At 45.3% G+C, this 16,432-nt stretch overlaps 1 protein-coding gene across 1 annotated transcript in view; it reads right to left on the reverse strand.

Annotated features, from left to right (window-relative positions):
- LOC143485853 (uncharacterized) overlaps nt 1–16,432 on the reverse strand; it is a 65,221-nt gene that overhangs the window by 28,976 nt on the left and 19,813 nt on the right. Inside the window, exons 11-12 of the mRNA XM_076985481.1 lie at nt 6,523–6,576; nt 6,136–6,180 (exon numbers count right to left, since the gene is read on the reverse strand). Of these exons, the coding sequence (XP_076841596.1) occupies nt 6,136–6,180; nt 6,523–6,576 (99 nt within the window). The remainder of the gene's footprint in view (nt 1–6,135; nt 6,181–6,522; nt 6,577–16,432) is intronic.

Raw genomic sequence — 16,432 nt, forward strand, 5'->3', positions numbered from 1 at the left:
ATCAGGGCCAGGCGATTTGTTGGAGGGCATGACCTGCAAAGCTTTAAAGATCTCCTCTAAAGTGAAATGAACATTTAGACTGGCCCTGTCTTCCTCTGAAGTAACAGGAAGAAAGATTTTGTTAAGAAGTGGCAGGGTGTTTGTCTCTGACGCTGTATTCTCGGACTTATAGAGAGACTGATAAAATCCTCTAAAAGAGCTATTTATAGCTGAAGGGTAGCATTCCAAATTTTGACTTCATTGTGGATCTGAAGTTATAGATAGTTGATGTTGACCAACAAACAAACAATTAGAAAATGTATTGTGTGTACAATTCAGATGTATCTAGTTACCTAGGTGAATGAAAACACTGTATAAATCTACATCTAGCTAGTTACCAATGTAGCGATAGCTACGGTGAAGACACATCCTAAACTTTGTTTGGGATGTTTTGCTCATTGATCTATATTACTGGATTGGACATCACGTGACTTAGCATGCGCCACGCAGGTGCCATTACTATGCATTGAGTTGTGCATTGAGGAGCATCCATGAATGGACATAAAAATGAGATCTAGCAGACAGTCACGTAAGGAAAACCAAAGAGGGACATAAATTGTCAAAACTACGACAACAAGATCACAAGATCAAAGGGTATCACATTTCACAGGTCAGTAAAACAATTTTTATTAAAAAAAAAATAGCGGAGATGAGGGATGATGACTGTCCATGCTAGCTTGATTTTGATAAAGCTATGTCGAGTAAACCCACTTAAAAACAAGTTTTCTGTTCCAAAAAATTACAATGTATTGTTATTAATATTGTTATCATGTTAGGACAGGGCCGGCGCCACAACATATACAGTGAGGGGGTGTCAGAAAATTTCGGGGGTGGCGAACGTAAGTTGTCGAGGGGGGCGGCGAACGTAAGTTGTTGAGCGGGGGGTGGCGTATAACGATTTTTGAGCGGGCGAGGGGGCGCCATGTAGCGTTTGTTGTAAAATAAATGGGTCTTATTATTTACAATGAGGGGGCGGGACACCTCGCCATTCGTCCCCCCCGTGGCACCGGCCCTGTGTTAGGATAATGTTGTAAATACGATGTTCATAAAAATTATCTCTAAATCTGTTTTACTGGGACCGATGTTCAGTCTAGGGGTGGGCGATACTCTGAATTTTGGTATCGATACGATACTGGTCAGTATCGCCGATATTGATACCAATACTTCCAAACCGTTGGGGGGGGGGGGGGGGGGGGGGGGGCGATACTTTTTACTTTAAATTATAATCCATTAATATAATAATTTATATATTTTTGCTGATGCTGGTCCAGCGTGTCGCGTGCCAGTGATTATGCCTCGTGCCAATGGTGGCACGCGTGCCATAGGTTGCCGACCCCTGCTGTAGACGGTCAACCAGTTTCAGCTGTGGAAAATTCAATTAAAACAGGCGAATACACCACAATTAAGCCAACTACAGGAAAGTCTGATGTATGGAAGTCATATTCCATTGTAATTAATGGAGAGGGAAATCGGCTTGTTGTGATTGATATCAGAAAGTGTTGGTGTACGTCACCTGACGGCATGTGTTTGGACTGTGGTAAGAAATGAGACTGTTGCTGTTTTAATAAATACATAAGAAAATTTCAAGTACTAAATCTAATTAATTCAATTCATATTAGGATTGCGGGCGGGGGCGACAGAAATGTGTATGTGGCGGGCGGATGCGGGGTTAAAACAAGCGATTTTTTTGGCCGGTGCGGGCGGGAGCGGGACTAAAACAAGCAGGTGCGGGTGGGAGCGGGATTAAAACAAGCGATTTTTTGGAAGGAGTGGTATTAAAACAAGCGGGAGCGGGATTAAAACAGCAGTCCCGCGCAGACCTCTAAACTGCAGCAAAAGAATCGATATTTTCGCCGTGGTATCGATCCAATACCGATCCTCACCTTTGTATCGATACTATCGATATAAATATTGATCCACCCACCCCTAGTTCAGTCCAGTTGGCATTATGTCCCATAGACACTCTTTCACACAAACTGAATAAATAATGAAACCAAATGAAAATTTAAGTCAATTAAATTTGTCATAATTATTTTTAAAATTAACTGGGGTGAGTTTCCCAAAACGTTCTTAGCGCTAAGTACTTCTTAACCTCGTACGTAAGAACGATTTTACGAAGTACTTAGCGCTAAGAACGTTTTTGGAAACTCACCCCAGGTTAATACAGGTTTTTTTTTATGCCATTTTTCTATACAGATTTCCCAACAAACAAAGAAAATGTGAGCTGTACAAATTGTGGGTCAGAAAGTGTGGACGTCTGAGAGGACCGTCATCTACAGCAGGGATATGCAGTGCTCACTGCCCACTGATATCAATTGTACACTGAAGAGGGCACATGTTAGAGAAGGAGCGGTGCCACAGATTTTCAACCTTCCAGACCATATTAATAATAATAAATGTTTTTTTAAAGTTGATGAAATTCTGTAGCCAATGAGAAGTGGCTGCAATAAATGATTTTGAAAATTGTATATTTTGTGTCATGTCAATTTATCTATGTATTTGTGGGAAACTGAATTGTGTAAGCTCTTTTCTGCTACTTGAAGGTAAAAAAAAATCTGACAAATTGTCATAAATTTTATAAAAAATCATAATTTCATAATTTAATTTCACCCACATTTAGCCATGTAGTGCTCAAAGATGCTCCTCCACACTGATGCCATCTCATATTATACTTGAACATATATAAGAGGTATTGCACTTAAAGAATTTATGAAAACTACAGCTGTAACGGGGAGAGTTGACAGAGATAAACTCATAAATTTGACTTTCAATATCAGAATTGTGATCATAATTAAAACTTATCAAAGTTATTTATTTACAACTTTTTACCATAATTATGATTGAATAACAAAAACATGACATACATGTGTTATTTAGTTTTAGCCAGGTGAAAGAAAAGGGCTTTATTCAGGGTTTTGTTAAAATTTTACCTAAATTGAAAAATTCCCAGACTGCTTATAAATTTATCTCTTGGGATAATATGAAGTTTTAAAAAAAATCGAATAAAAAATAAGGGCGCTAGGGCTGTTTTTGTGACAGATGGATGCACATCCCACATAGGAACTACACTGCTTTGCTGACATGACTCAATGCATAGTAATGGCTCCGAGGGCGGCGCATCGCTAGCTATAGCGGCAGCAGGCGATGTCCAATCCAGTAATATAGATCAATGGTTTTGCTAATATTGGAATAGGTTAATAGGGTTGTCACCTAGGTCTGACAAAAAACAAGGACACTGTCATACTGAGCGAGTGTAATCTGTTGACCGGGGGGGGGGGGGCGAACGTAAGTTGTTGAGCGGGGGGGATGGCGAACGTAAACGTTACATAAAACGTTACCGGAGGAGGTTTAAAATGGACACAGCGAGAAAAAAAAGTGTGCAGAAACAGTCTGAATCGTGGTTTGAACTAACCTAGTTTTTTTGCAGGGACCGAATATTAAAAAGACGAAAAACCGGGACAGCCCGGGAAAACCAGGACAGGTGGCAACACTATAGGTTAGATACCTTAAGTAGCTAGTAGCTAGATTATGTTCTTCTTTCACTCTTGTACAGTATAATTCCTTCTGAAGTTAGTGTTCAAAACAACATGTGGTAATGCAGCAAATTTGTATAATATTGTAACGTACAGGACGACAGGAGTGATGCAAATAAATGATAGTAGTATGATGTAAATAACTGAAACACTTTAATAACGTAATGAGAAACACACAGGACAAAAGGAACAGTAACAAACACAACAAACCGTGACACTTTACGAACACGTAACATGACCAGAGAGCAGGACGTGACATTACCCCCCCTCTAGGCGTGCCACTCCAGGGCACGCTACAGCAAACCTTAGGGGGAGTCTGGACAGGAGTCCTCAAGGTAGGATCCGAGGAACAAAATACATTTGGTGGGGGTAACACAGAGGCAGGTAAGGGGACATGTGGGTATAGGGTAGCTATGAGATAGGGTAGGAGCATGGGACAATGGCTGCTGGGGAGGACCAGAACAAACAGGCCCAGGAGACACAGGGGTGGGGAATGCCGGAACTGGGTCAGGCGAAAACACGGGGAAGGGACAGGATGGGACAGGACTGGGCCCAGGCAAGGAAGGAGGCCTAGAGGCAGGGGACAAGGTAAACACAGGACAGTATGTGATGAATTATGCCGACAGACACTGGGACAAAATGGGTTACCCCCCTGGGGACGGACACGGGGACAGGAATGAACATTATCACACCAGAGACGACCATGGGCACATACACACAGGTACGGACAAATGTACACACAGGGACAGAGACCAACAGAAAACCCGGGACAGAACACGGTAGCCGAGGACGATGGGACGGCATCATCAGGAGCCGGGGACGGCGTCGTCAGGAGTCGGTGTTGCCGGACTAACATAATCAGGGGGTGGAGACTACGGACTGATGTCATCAGGGGGTGGAGACTCCGGACTGTCCGACTGTGACTTGACGGCCTGAGTACTGATGGCAGGCGCGGAGGCCCGGGCCACCTTAGCCGGTGTGGAGACTTGAATGACGTCAACGAGTGTCGTAGAGGGAGAGGTGCTTGGTAGCAATGCAGACAAGGAGGTGCAGGGAAGCGCGATAAACGAGGAGATGCCAGCCCTCTGGTCCCACAGAGCTGTACCCTGTACCAAACAGGCTGACCCCACATGGCCAATGGGGTTGGCCTGTTTGCATCTGTGGGTTTGGTGTGCTTGGGTACAGCTCCCCGCAAAAAATCCTTCGGGGCTTACCTTTGCAGCACATTCCCCAATCCAATGGGAGGAGGGCTGAACAATAACACCAGCAAATGTGCAAGAAACTACAAAACCCCTCTACCGTCCAAGCCTCACTCAAAGTTTTAGACAAAACTATGCCCACTCAAGTGCCTTGGTCCTCAGCAGAGAGCGCATGAACAAAACCAAGACATTTTCTGGAGGCGGGGGGCAAGTCAGTAACTGAATGTACATTCTACATTGTAAAATATAACTGTCAGCAGGCATGGTCTCTCCATTATATTTCTCCAGGCAGGGGGCTAGCGAAGGCAGAACAATGTAATTCCCAACAGAGTCCTTGGTTAGTAAGGCTTGTAGGTTATCCAGGTTTGTTTGGAAATAATAATTTTCCTCGGGAACTAACGGACTAACCAGGATTCTTGCTGCGTCAAATTGCTAGGGTCGGTCATTTTGTAACGTATAGGACGACAGGAGTGACGCAAATGCAAGTTAGTAGTACAACCAGGTTAATGTTACCAGAATTGACTGCACACGGAAGGTTTGTGTAAATCATACATGAGCAATATGAAGAAACGGGAAACAGAAAACGAAGGTAAAATACACAAAAGAGCAGGCTTCTATAACAGTAAGAGGAACAGAACATAAGGGCTGTACAACCTAAATGTACACAAGGGGAATATTTAAGGGAACAGGCTATGATGAACATTGAGGGAAACAAAATGTAAGAGCAACACAATGTTACCTGAACACAAGGTGTATACGCAAAGAGAGCAGGCTGCGGTAACCAACGGGGAACCGAAACGCAAGGGCAGAACATTACAAAAGGAATACATACAACAAAAGGCAGGGGAAAGGAAAAACGAAACCACTTAACGAAAGATAACAGGAATGTCACAGAAGGAAAAGACACAGAGAGAACAGGCCTTACAGAAGAGACATACAGACTCGCAACAACCAGGACAATGACAGACAGGAAGCACATGATATGCCGGGGAATAAATACACAGAAACACTGAGGAATAACAAGACACAGGTGAGTAGAGACACCATGGGTGTGACAAACAAAAACAAGGCGGGGCTAGGGTAGACGAATACGGGACTGGGAAGGAAGGCGGAGCTGGACGTGACAAATATATTTATATACATTTGTTGCCATGTGTCAAGTTTGAAAGATGAAAACGAATGTTCAACTACCTAAGGCTTTGTTTTTAAGAAAAGAGCAAGAAAACAGCCCAGGACTGTTCATACATAAAATGGCTTCAAGAATGGTTGTGTGACCATAGTATCTGGTCTGTAGTCTAATTTAAGGGTTTTCTGTAGATGTTTAATTGGAATCAGCACTGTTCAACAACAAGGCAATCACCTACCCAATCTCCTTTGGGACCGGCAGGCCCATCTACCCCTGGTTTGCCCTAAAATGAAATTTGAAACAATTACAGTGATTCAGTGAAAAAATTTCAGCTATGGATAAAAAAAATATCCATTATGTCTATGGATAGAGAAATAAAGTAAAGTTAGCATGGGTGTTGATCAAGTGCATCTGACTGTGAATAATTCAGGATGAACTAGAGTCCTTGGAGAGGCTTGGCAAACAAGTAAATCATCCGCTGTGTTTTTTCTACAGACAATTACATGCAGGTTGGAGCAAATATTTATACATATTTCACAAAGTAACAATGACGGTGAGAGGTGCAGGATGAATAAAGATGCTGGGAGCAGAATATATCCTACAGTTCAGCCACATATTGATATACCTTCTGACCACGATGTCCAGTAGAGCCCCTATGACCATCCAGACCAGACTCTCCCTGTAATACACAAGAAAATGTATTATTAAATTAAAATATTTAAATTGTTATTAAAATACAACCTTAATTAAATGTTATTTAGCCCTGCTCTTCCAAACACCTCTCACACTACACAGGGGGGAGGAGCAAGATGGCGCCTGTGTTTGGCTTTGCCAGCTTTACTCCCATGCACATATTTTATGCACTATTATTTTTGAATTATGTAGTTTCTATTAGTCTGGACAAAAACTTTGTCATTTCGGCTACCCGTGTTTATGATCGGGATGCGCTGTTGGCAATCAGAGTCATTGGTGAATTGTTGAGACAGCTGGAGCAGTTTCAGAGGGCGTCTTCCATCTCTGTTTGTTTGTTGCTCACCTGAGTGTTTCCTGCTAAGCTCCAGACGCAAAAAGCCGAAAAGGGGATCTAGAGCTGGTGTCCAGGTGCGTTTAAGACTATACCGTAAATTCGCTGGGAAGTGTGGAGTGTTTCGCTATCTTCGGTCTTTTTCTCAGTCCTCCAGCTGGGAGAATGACACGTCATCTGGAGCCTGGCCAGCAGGAGCTACCGCCTGGCCATTAACTTTGTCATTCAACTTACAGAGACGGGGATCATCGTAATAATAATCGGAGATCTGCTTATCCTATACATTAATCTGTGCGTTGTTTAACCCGTGTGCTGCTGTCAGCTGATGTGAGAGCCGCAGAGTTGTTTTCGCTGCGAATGGGCCTTCTCAACGCCCGCTCCTTTAGCAATAAATCTTTTGCCTTGAACGAACGTATTGTGACGGTGCAAGGTATGCGGACTGACAGGCCCTGCCATCATCAGAGAGGATGCTGAGTAATGTGTGGAGAATAGTTATTAACATTACTGGTAATGTGTTAAATGATGTGTAGTTATTCTGTTTTTGAGAGTTATGGAGACATGGGAAGCACACTCGGGGATGCTGAAGTGTCTGATATGTAGAAATTGACACCATCACTGTGATGTGAATGTGGCTGAGTGAGGTGGCTGTCAGCACGAGCAGAGGGTTGGAGGTGAATTGAGTGGTGTATTGTAAATAAAAGACATTTGCTGTTGAGAATGAGCTCCTCTCGTCAGATTCCTTTCTTCACAGACGCGACAATTGGTGTCACAAGTGGGCCTCGGGTTGATCTGCACGAACTGATGGACCAGATCAATGAGGTGGACAGACAGCTACAGCGTGAGGAAGAGTTGCTGCGACAGGAGCTGCGGGACCGCGCTGACGGTCACAGCACGGCAAAACCAGAGTGGTGGGAAGACGGGCTACGGGCTACTGATCGTCGGGATGAACCGCGTAGCATCGCGCGGGTCGGAGACGCCCGGCCAGCGATGGCACAGGAGGCAGCTATAAACGGCAGACCCGAAACCGGCCGGCTCGTGGGTGTACCTTTGCCTGAACACTGCGATGTGGAACCCGGACCGGATTGCACTAAACTCGCCACTGACTCTGCCCCAGTTCGATGGGTCCGCCGACTGGGCTGAATTCGACGTGCAGTTGAGGGTCGTGGCGAGAACGCTGGGATGGTCGGAAAGGGAGACGGCGGTGCAACTATGCATGTCACTGCGCGGGCGAGCCAGACGGGTCCTCATCGAGTTGAGAGACGAGGACTTACAGGAGCTGTCTGCTTTGCGCGGCGCACTGAGTGCGCGGTTCGGCGAGCAACCCTCGGGAGGCGCGGCACGGCAGAGACTGATACAAAGGCGTTGCGCGCGGGGAGACTGTATTGCGGACCTGGCAGCGGACCTCTCACTACTGGTGCGCCAAGCGTACCCCACTTTCTCCGAGGCATTTAGGCGAAGCCTGGCATTGGACTGGTTCGTAGAGGCCCTGGAACCTTTTGAACTATGACAGTACATGCTCCTGAAGGACCCAGCGTCGCTGGATGCGGCAGTGGAAGAAGCGGTGAGGGCGGAACTGGTGTTTTCCGGCGGAGAAGCAACATAGCCATCACCCCCCACCAGACCGGGCCGGGAGCCAACGGTACGGCGGGCTAGATTATGCTGAAGTTGTGGGTCACCAAACCTGCACGATCGGGACCCTACCCTCCTCACGCCGGCTGGGCTTCAACGGATTCTACACCCCCCTGGTCATAAACAGACGGCAGGTGAGTGCCTTAACTGATACGAGGTCAGCTGTGTCTGTACTACGTTATGGTATGCGGGTTATTGGGCCTGAGATGAGAATTGTCACCGGGGAACGTCTAGACCTAGTTACGGTATGGGGAGAAAGAGTTGTGTTGAATGACCATACTATAGCGAGGGTGGACTTCGGACTGGGTGCGTTCACACATAAGTTTTGGTTGGGCCACACCTGTGACGAATGTATTTTAGGTCTAATTTCTTAAGACAGGCGGGGGCAGCCGTGCACTGTGGTTCCGGGACTGTGTTGTTCGATAGTGAACCCGCCGGGGAAATACATAGAGTGTGAGCGGAACAAGCCAACGGCACAGGTTAGTGCGGCCGTCCGCGAGATGTGGACTCGCTGTGTGGGTCACTTAGATGCCGGACAAGGGGCTCGGGTCTGGTCCTTGTTAGAGGAATGCATAGACATCTTTGCGTTGTCCGACCACGACTGCTCTAGAAACATGTTAGCGTCACACGATATCGAAACCCGCGACGCGAAACCGATCCGCTCTAGACCCCACCGCATGTCGTTCGCGAGACGCAAAATAGCGGATAAGCTGATTAGTGATTTGGCAGAGGCGGGCATTATCGAACCCTCGAGCAGCCCGTGGGCATCACCTGTAGTCCTGGTGCAAAAGAAAAGTGGTGACTGGAGATTCTGTGTGGACTACAGGTGTCTCAATGTGATCACAAAGCTCGATGCGTACCCACTACCGAGGGTTGACGAGTCTTTAGAACTGCTCGCGGGTTCGACGTGTTTCACCTCTCTAGACCTACGCAATGGGTACTGGCAGGTTCCCCTAACCGAGCCAGCCAAGGAGCGGTCGGCTTTCACCGTCGGGAAAGAGTTGTGGCAGTTTACAGTACTACCATTCGGGCTATGCAATGCACCCGCGACCTTTGAGCGCCTCATGGAAAAGGGTCTTAAAGGGGGTCTCGACATCAAAATGCATGGTTTACTTAGATGACGTGCTTGTATACGGGAGCTCGTTTGAGACAGCGCTGGCTAACCTGAACAAGATTTTTTTTTAAATTTGCTGGGCAAATTTGCGACTGAATCCCGCCAAGTGCAATCTACTGCAGCGGCGACTTAATTTCCTGGGACATGTCGTCAGTAAAGAGGGAATAGGGACAGACCCAGCGAAAACGGAGGCGGTGAGGAACTGGCCCCGGCCGACGACCGCCAAACAGGTTAGGAGCTTCCTGGGTCTAGCCTCATATTACAGGAAATTCGTGAGGGGTTTCGCGGACATCACTGCACCGCTTCATGCACTCACGGGGGGGACATCAAAATTCACGTGGTCGCCTGACTGTGAGGATGCTTCCGCGCATCTGAAAGATAGGCTGTGCAACGCACCGATACTAGCGTACCCTGAATTCGGTGAGGAGTTCATTGTGGATACGGACGTGAGTGATCATGGTGTAGGGGGCATGCTATCCCAGGTTCAAGGGGGAACCGAACGTGTTATCGGGTATTACAGTCGTACCCTGAGTAAAGCGGAAAGGAACTACTGTGTAACTAGACGGGAACTACTGGTGATAATCGCGTGTCTGGAGAACTTCAGGCCGTACATATATGGTGTCCCTTTCCGCCTACACACAGATCACGCGTCGTTACAGTGGCTTTTGAGCCTGCGTGACCCGGAGGGGCAGTTAGCTCAGTGGCTAGCTAGGCTGCAAGAGTTTAGATTTGCCATCATACACTGGCCGGGCGCAGCCCACAGCAACGCTGACGCTCTGTCACGTAGACCGTGCCTAGATGGGTGGTGCAGACACTGCATAAAAATCGATTCACGCAACACTGAACCAGAGCGCTGGGCTCAGACGACCTGACATACTGCCCATACCGGTCCTCGAGCCCTGCGATGCCGAACAATTCAGGGCTGCCCAGCTAGCTGATCCGGAAATTGGTTGGTGCATGGGACACTTAGAGGCCTGCCTGCCTGGGAAGACGCGTGCAGACGAAGTCCAACGGTGAAAGCATTAAAGTCAAACTGGGCTGGCTTGCGGGTAGTACAGAAGGTACTGTGCCGCGAGTGGGCAGAACCGTCCACGGTTGGGTCGATCCTACAGAGTGTGGTACCAGTGGGGTTGAGAAATGACGTCCTGAGCTCAATGCACGGTGCACTGGGCAGTGCGCACTTTGGCATTACCAAGACGCTCCGTTGGCTACGACAAAGGTTCTGGTGGCCGAGGTGTAGACGCAACATAGAGCTGTTCGCGCACTGCTGTGACACGTGTGCCGCAAAGAAAGGGCCAGCACTGCTGTCCAGAGCGCCGTTGGTCCCTATGCAGTTGGGCTCGCCGATGGAGAGGGTGGCTGTCGATGTTATGGGGCCGTTTCCAGTTACGGAGGCAGGTAATAGGTACGTCCTAGTGGCCATGGACTATTTTACAAAGTGGCCTGAGGCGTATGCTATCGCGGATCAGAGTGCGACCACAACTGCGTTGGTACTGGTGAATGAGTTCTTTTGCCGTTTTGAAGTACCTGAGACGCTGCATAGCGACCAGGGTCGGAATTTCGTGTCCGAAATAATGGGGGAGGTGTGCAAGCTGCTGGAGGTGAAGAAGACCAGGACCACCCCGCTGCACCCGCAGGGGGACGGCCTGGTAGAACGGTTTAACCGGACATTGGCGACCCAGCTCGCCATGGTCACCAGTGAGCACCAGAAAGACTGGGACGTACGCCTACCTGTGGTTCTACTTGCGTGCCGCTCGGCTGTACAAGAGTCTACCGGGTTTACTCCTGCATGCCTCATGTTTAGCAGAGAACTGCTGGCTGGCTGTCATGACGGTGCTGTGGACGTTTCTGCTGCTGTGCATTGTCCCTTCCAGAGCGATGCAGAGACAAGGGAGGGGGAGCTGGCTACTGACCATGGCGACGCAGCGGGAGGAGATGCAGTAATGACCCCTGAGCTGATGGACGCTAAGGCACCCCCCCTCTCTGTCACTGCCACTGCGCGCTCCCCCACAGCCTGCATCCATACCCGGCCGGCAGGGCAGCGGAGAGCACGCAGACCGCCTTGTCACTTGGATGACTACGTCATCACATCTCCACACTGAGGGTCGCCGGGACGGCTGACTGTGGGGGGGGGGCATGCAAGGTATGCGGACTGACAGGCCCTGCCCTCATCAGAGAGGATGCTGGGTAATGTGTGGAGAATACTTATTAACATTACTGGTAATGTGTTAAATGATGTGTAGTTATTCTGTTTTTGAGAGTTATGAAGACATGGGAAGCACGCTCGGGGATGCTGAAGTGTCTGATATGTAGAAATTGACACCATCACTGTGATGTGAATGTGGCTGAGTGAGGTGGCTGTCAGCACGAGCAGAGGGTTGGAGGTGAATTGAGTGGTGTATTGTAAATAAAAGACATTTGCTGTTGAGAATGAGCTCCTCTCGTCAGACTCCTTTCTTCACGGACGCGACAGTATTATGAAGGAGTCCCTTGACTTTATGTTTTTAACTGAAACATGGCAGCAAAGCTTGGAATATGTTCATCTGTGGGAACTCTGTCCAGGTAACTTTTCTGTGCTTGCAACCCCCCGGGAAATGCACCGAGGGGGTGGATTAGCGGCCGTGTTTAATGATTGTCTTTCTTGCAGGCTTGTTAACACTAGAGCTCCTAGAGAAGCGAAAAATTTCACAGGGCTTGGTAGGGTCCATGTAGCCCACTCCCCTGCTGTGAAGGGATTAACGCCCATTGTCTTGGTAATGCGGTGGAAGCGGCTCACCCCCAGCTCATACGCCTGCCAAAGCACAAGCTGGCTCACCCCCAAGCTCATATGACCAAAACACCAAACGTGATACTTCACGAAAAAGTTGAAGTTACAAGCAGACTGTATGTTACCGATACTACAACAAACGGCAGAAAATTTGTAGACTCGTCTTTCAAAAGTTACAATTCAATCGCACGTAGAGACGACAGTTTCTCTAATGAGTCCCGTCAAACAATAAAAATAAATAAAAATGTTTGAATCTTGCTCTTTGTATATTTCATATACTATACTATATAATATTTGTTGTAATCAAACACTTTCTGTTTCCGCGTTTGAAAAGCTAAGAAATTATATGGCGCAATTAGCTTGATGCTAATGTTATATAGGAAATCCCATATCATTGCTAGCGAAAATTAGCATGGTCGCGTTGCATCACTGCATCACTGATAAATGTTGTGATCTAAACAGCAGGCTGGAAAAGGAGAGGAAAAGACAGGAAAACAAATTCATGTGCTCTCTATCTATCTATCTATCTATCTATCTATCTATCTATCTATATTTGTGTTAGAAGCATTTGATAGAAGCATTTGTGTTTCTGCTTGTTTGTGATCTGTGATCTCTGTGATCAGAGACTTTCTGGGTGAGGCTGCTGCCTCAGTCTTGCTCTGTGAATTAACATAATAAAGGGTGATGTTTGGCTTTGCTAATTGCTGGCAAGAAGGAGAAGAAGGAGGGGTGATGTCCTCAGAATCCTGAATTCTCAGGAGCTCTAGTGTTAAATCAGCCCCCTTCGTTTCATTTGAACTTCAAATAATCAAAGTTGGCTCTCTGAAAATATTTTATTGCATTTTAATTTACCGTCCTCCAGGTGCAGCCAGCATGTTTTTAGCTGAGTTCCTGTCTTCTATTATTAAGCTGGAGAATGTTTTAATATTGGGTGATTATAATCTTCACATTGACGATGTATCCTGTAAGGCAGCGGCTGATCTAATTTCTATCACATACTCTTTTCATTTTACTCAGCATGTGTGTGTCCCTACTCATAAAAAAGGCCACACTTTTTTTGCCTCTTTTGATTTAAACATCACTGATGTGGACTCATGTTTCATGTTTTAACACCCACTGTATTGATATTTTGCACATTATAGCACCTGTAAAATGGAGCACTGTGCAGCATACAAGCTGTCCTTGGATTAACAATTAAATCCTTAGTATGAGGAGTTTGCCGTAAGGCTAAGTGTCAGTGGAAAAGCTCTAAGTTGGAGGTTCATAGACTCCATCTTAAAGAACTGATCAGCTCCCTAAATGAACAGATGCAAGGCAAGCAGTTTTAGATAACCAGGCAGACAACTAGAGAGGAGCAGGGGGTTTCGAGGGAGAGCAGCAAAGGTGGGGGAGTTATCAAAACTTAGAGAGAAAGAGTATGAGAGGGAGGACATCGCCCAGCATGGGAGACTTTTTGCTCGGACGCTGCTGAGATCCACTTGGGTTAGGTAGAGTTCTAGGCAACTAGCACCAGTGCACTGGAGAGTTTGTACCACGTATATTTTGGCTATTTTATATTCGCTTATATTTCATATAAATTGATCTAGAAGAACTTTTGGTGTCAAGACTTTGCTTGGGTCACTCAGTCAAAACCAATCGGTTCATTGGGGCAGTGTTGGGGCCTATCTGGGTCAGGAGAAAATATCCCAACAAGACCTATCTCTAAATTTCCATTTTTATCAAAGATCCTTGAGAAGGATGTAGCAGAACAACTCAAATGCTTTTTGTTGCAAAATTATTTTATGGACATTTTTCAGTCTGGATTTCGCAAATTGCATTCTACAGAAACCGCTTTAATAAAAGTTTCAAGTGACTTGTTGATGGCAGCTGACTCAGGAAACTTTACTGTGTTAGTATTATTGGACTGTAGATCACTCTATTCTTATCAACAGACTGAGAGATGTGTTTGGTATTTCTGCCTTGGTGCTAAATTGGTTCAACTCTTACTTATCTGAAAGGTCTTTTACCGTTCTTATGAATCATGTTTATTCTGATGTTGCACCACTGTCCTGTGGGGTACCCCAAGGTTCAGTTTTGGGCCCAATCCTCTTTTTATTGTACCTCTACCCTTTAGGAGACATTTTAAAATGTTACAGTAATGTTTCATATCATCTGTACGCTGATGACATTCAGCTGTACTGTTCCTTTAGAGCCTCTGAATTCTACAAATTGTCTGATCTTGTTGATTGCCTGTCACAAGTTAAAGTATGGCTGAACAACAACTACCTGCAGTTAAATGCAAACAAGACTGAAACTGTTATTGTTGCTCCTGATGATAAAATCCCTGTAATAAGGCAGCATCTTGCTTTTTTAACTCCTTCAGTAAAAAATAGTCTCAGAAATTTGGGTGTTGCTTTTTGATAGTTCCTTGTCATTTGATACCCATTGTATATCTTTAGTTCGTAACTGTTTTTATCATTTAAGGAATATTTCAAAACTGAGATCTTTTGTATCACAGAAGGAACTAGAGAGGTTGTTCATGCTTTTATTTCTTCATGTTTAGATTACTGTAACAGTCTTTTTATACATCTTAATAAATCCTCCTTGGCTCGGCTTCAGTCCGTGCAGAACCTGCAGTGAGGCTGTTAACAAAGTCCCATAAGACAGCCCATATTACACCTGTTCTGGCCTCTCTGCACTGGCTACCTGTGCACTTAAGGAGTCATTTAAAAATGTTGGTTTTAACCTTCCGAGCGCTTCATGGTCAGGCCCCCAAATATACAATATATTAGATTTTTTGAAGCCTCTCTGTCCATCCAGGTCTTCAAATGCTGCTGGCTGTACCTCGAACCTGTTTTAAAACTTGTGGAGACAAAGCTTTTCAGGTGGTGGCTCCAAAGCTCTGGAACGCTCTACCACTGTCCATTCGCTGCTCTGATTCCTCTGCCTGTTTTAAGAAACATCTTTTCAAAAAGCCTGCCTAAATAAAAATGTCTTAAGTGCTGTTCATTGTTTTAATTGTTGTATTATCTGTGACTTGTTCTTAGTTTATTTGTTCAGCACTTTGTGATGATTCTGTCTGTAAAAGGTACTATACAAATAAAGCTTACTTTCTTACACACATGAAAACGCACACTGAATGTAGTATAGTAAAATTAATGAAAGATTCGTAATGATGGGTTTCTCCAGACTTTTAAATGCATTTTCAATCATCCTCATGGTGGAAGATCTAGTGAGAAGTTACTGATCAAACTAAAACAAGGGAATCGTTCTGTTGCGGCTTACGCGATGGAGAGTTTAGAAAAATATCAGCTAGGAGTCGCTGGAACGAGGCTCCACTTTTAATTTTTTTTTATAATGGATTAAGAACAGAACTGCTTCACGAATTGGCATGTCTATATGTATAGACAATTTATTGCAGGAAAGGAAAAATAAGTTTTTCAACGGAATTCTCTGCCTCGCCATGAAACTCGAAATACAGAGGACAAAGAGGCGGATGAACCTATGCAGTGTGATTCATCGCCTCTGAACTCAGGAGTAGGGCTGCCACAAATGATAATTTTTTATAATGGACTAATTGCCGATTCATTTTTATGATTAGTCGACTAATCGGACCGTACGTTAATTGAATATAAAACATACAGCTTATCACACTAGAATGCAACTGCTATTATATAACCATCATTAGATTTCAGTTATATGCTAACTAAAAATAAAAACAATTAAGATCATAGTTCATTAAACCTTTAATGAAATTTGCAGCTTGTTGCAACAAACAATTATTAAAATAAGTATAAGGCACTGGCTTAAACAATGCAAAAATAAATACATTAATAAAGAAATTATATTTTTTTGGGTTTTTCTTTCTTTCATGTGTCTCTGGCATTAAACTTAGCTACATTTAAATCAAATTAGGTAGGTACCTGAAACTAAAGAATTATTCACAAAAATAAAGTTTTGATCTCACTGATGTTACAGAAAACACACAAATGCGTGCTAAGGCTAATGAAACAAATCGCCAT

Source organism: Brachyhypopomus gauderio, unplaced genomic scaffold (assembly GCF_052324685.1).
Source record: "Brachyhypopomus gauderio isolate BG-103 unplaced genomic scaffold, BGAUD_0.2 sc40, whole genome shotgun sequence".
Lineage (NCBI taxonomy): Eukaryota > Metazoa > Chordata > Actinopteri > Gymnotiformes > Hypopomidae > Brachyhypopomus > Brachyhypopomus gauderio.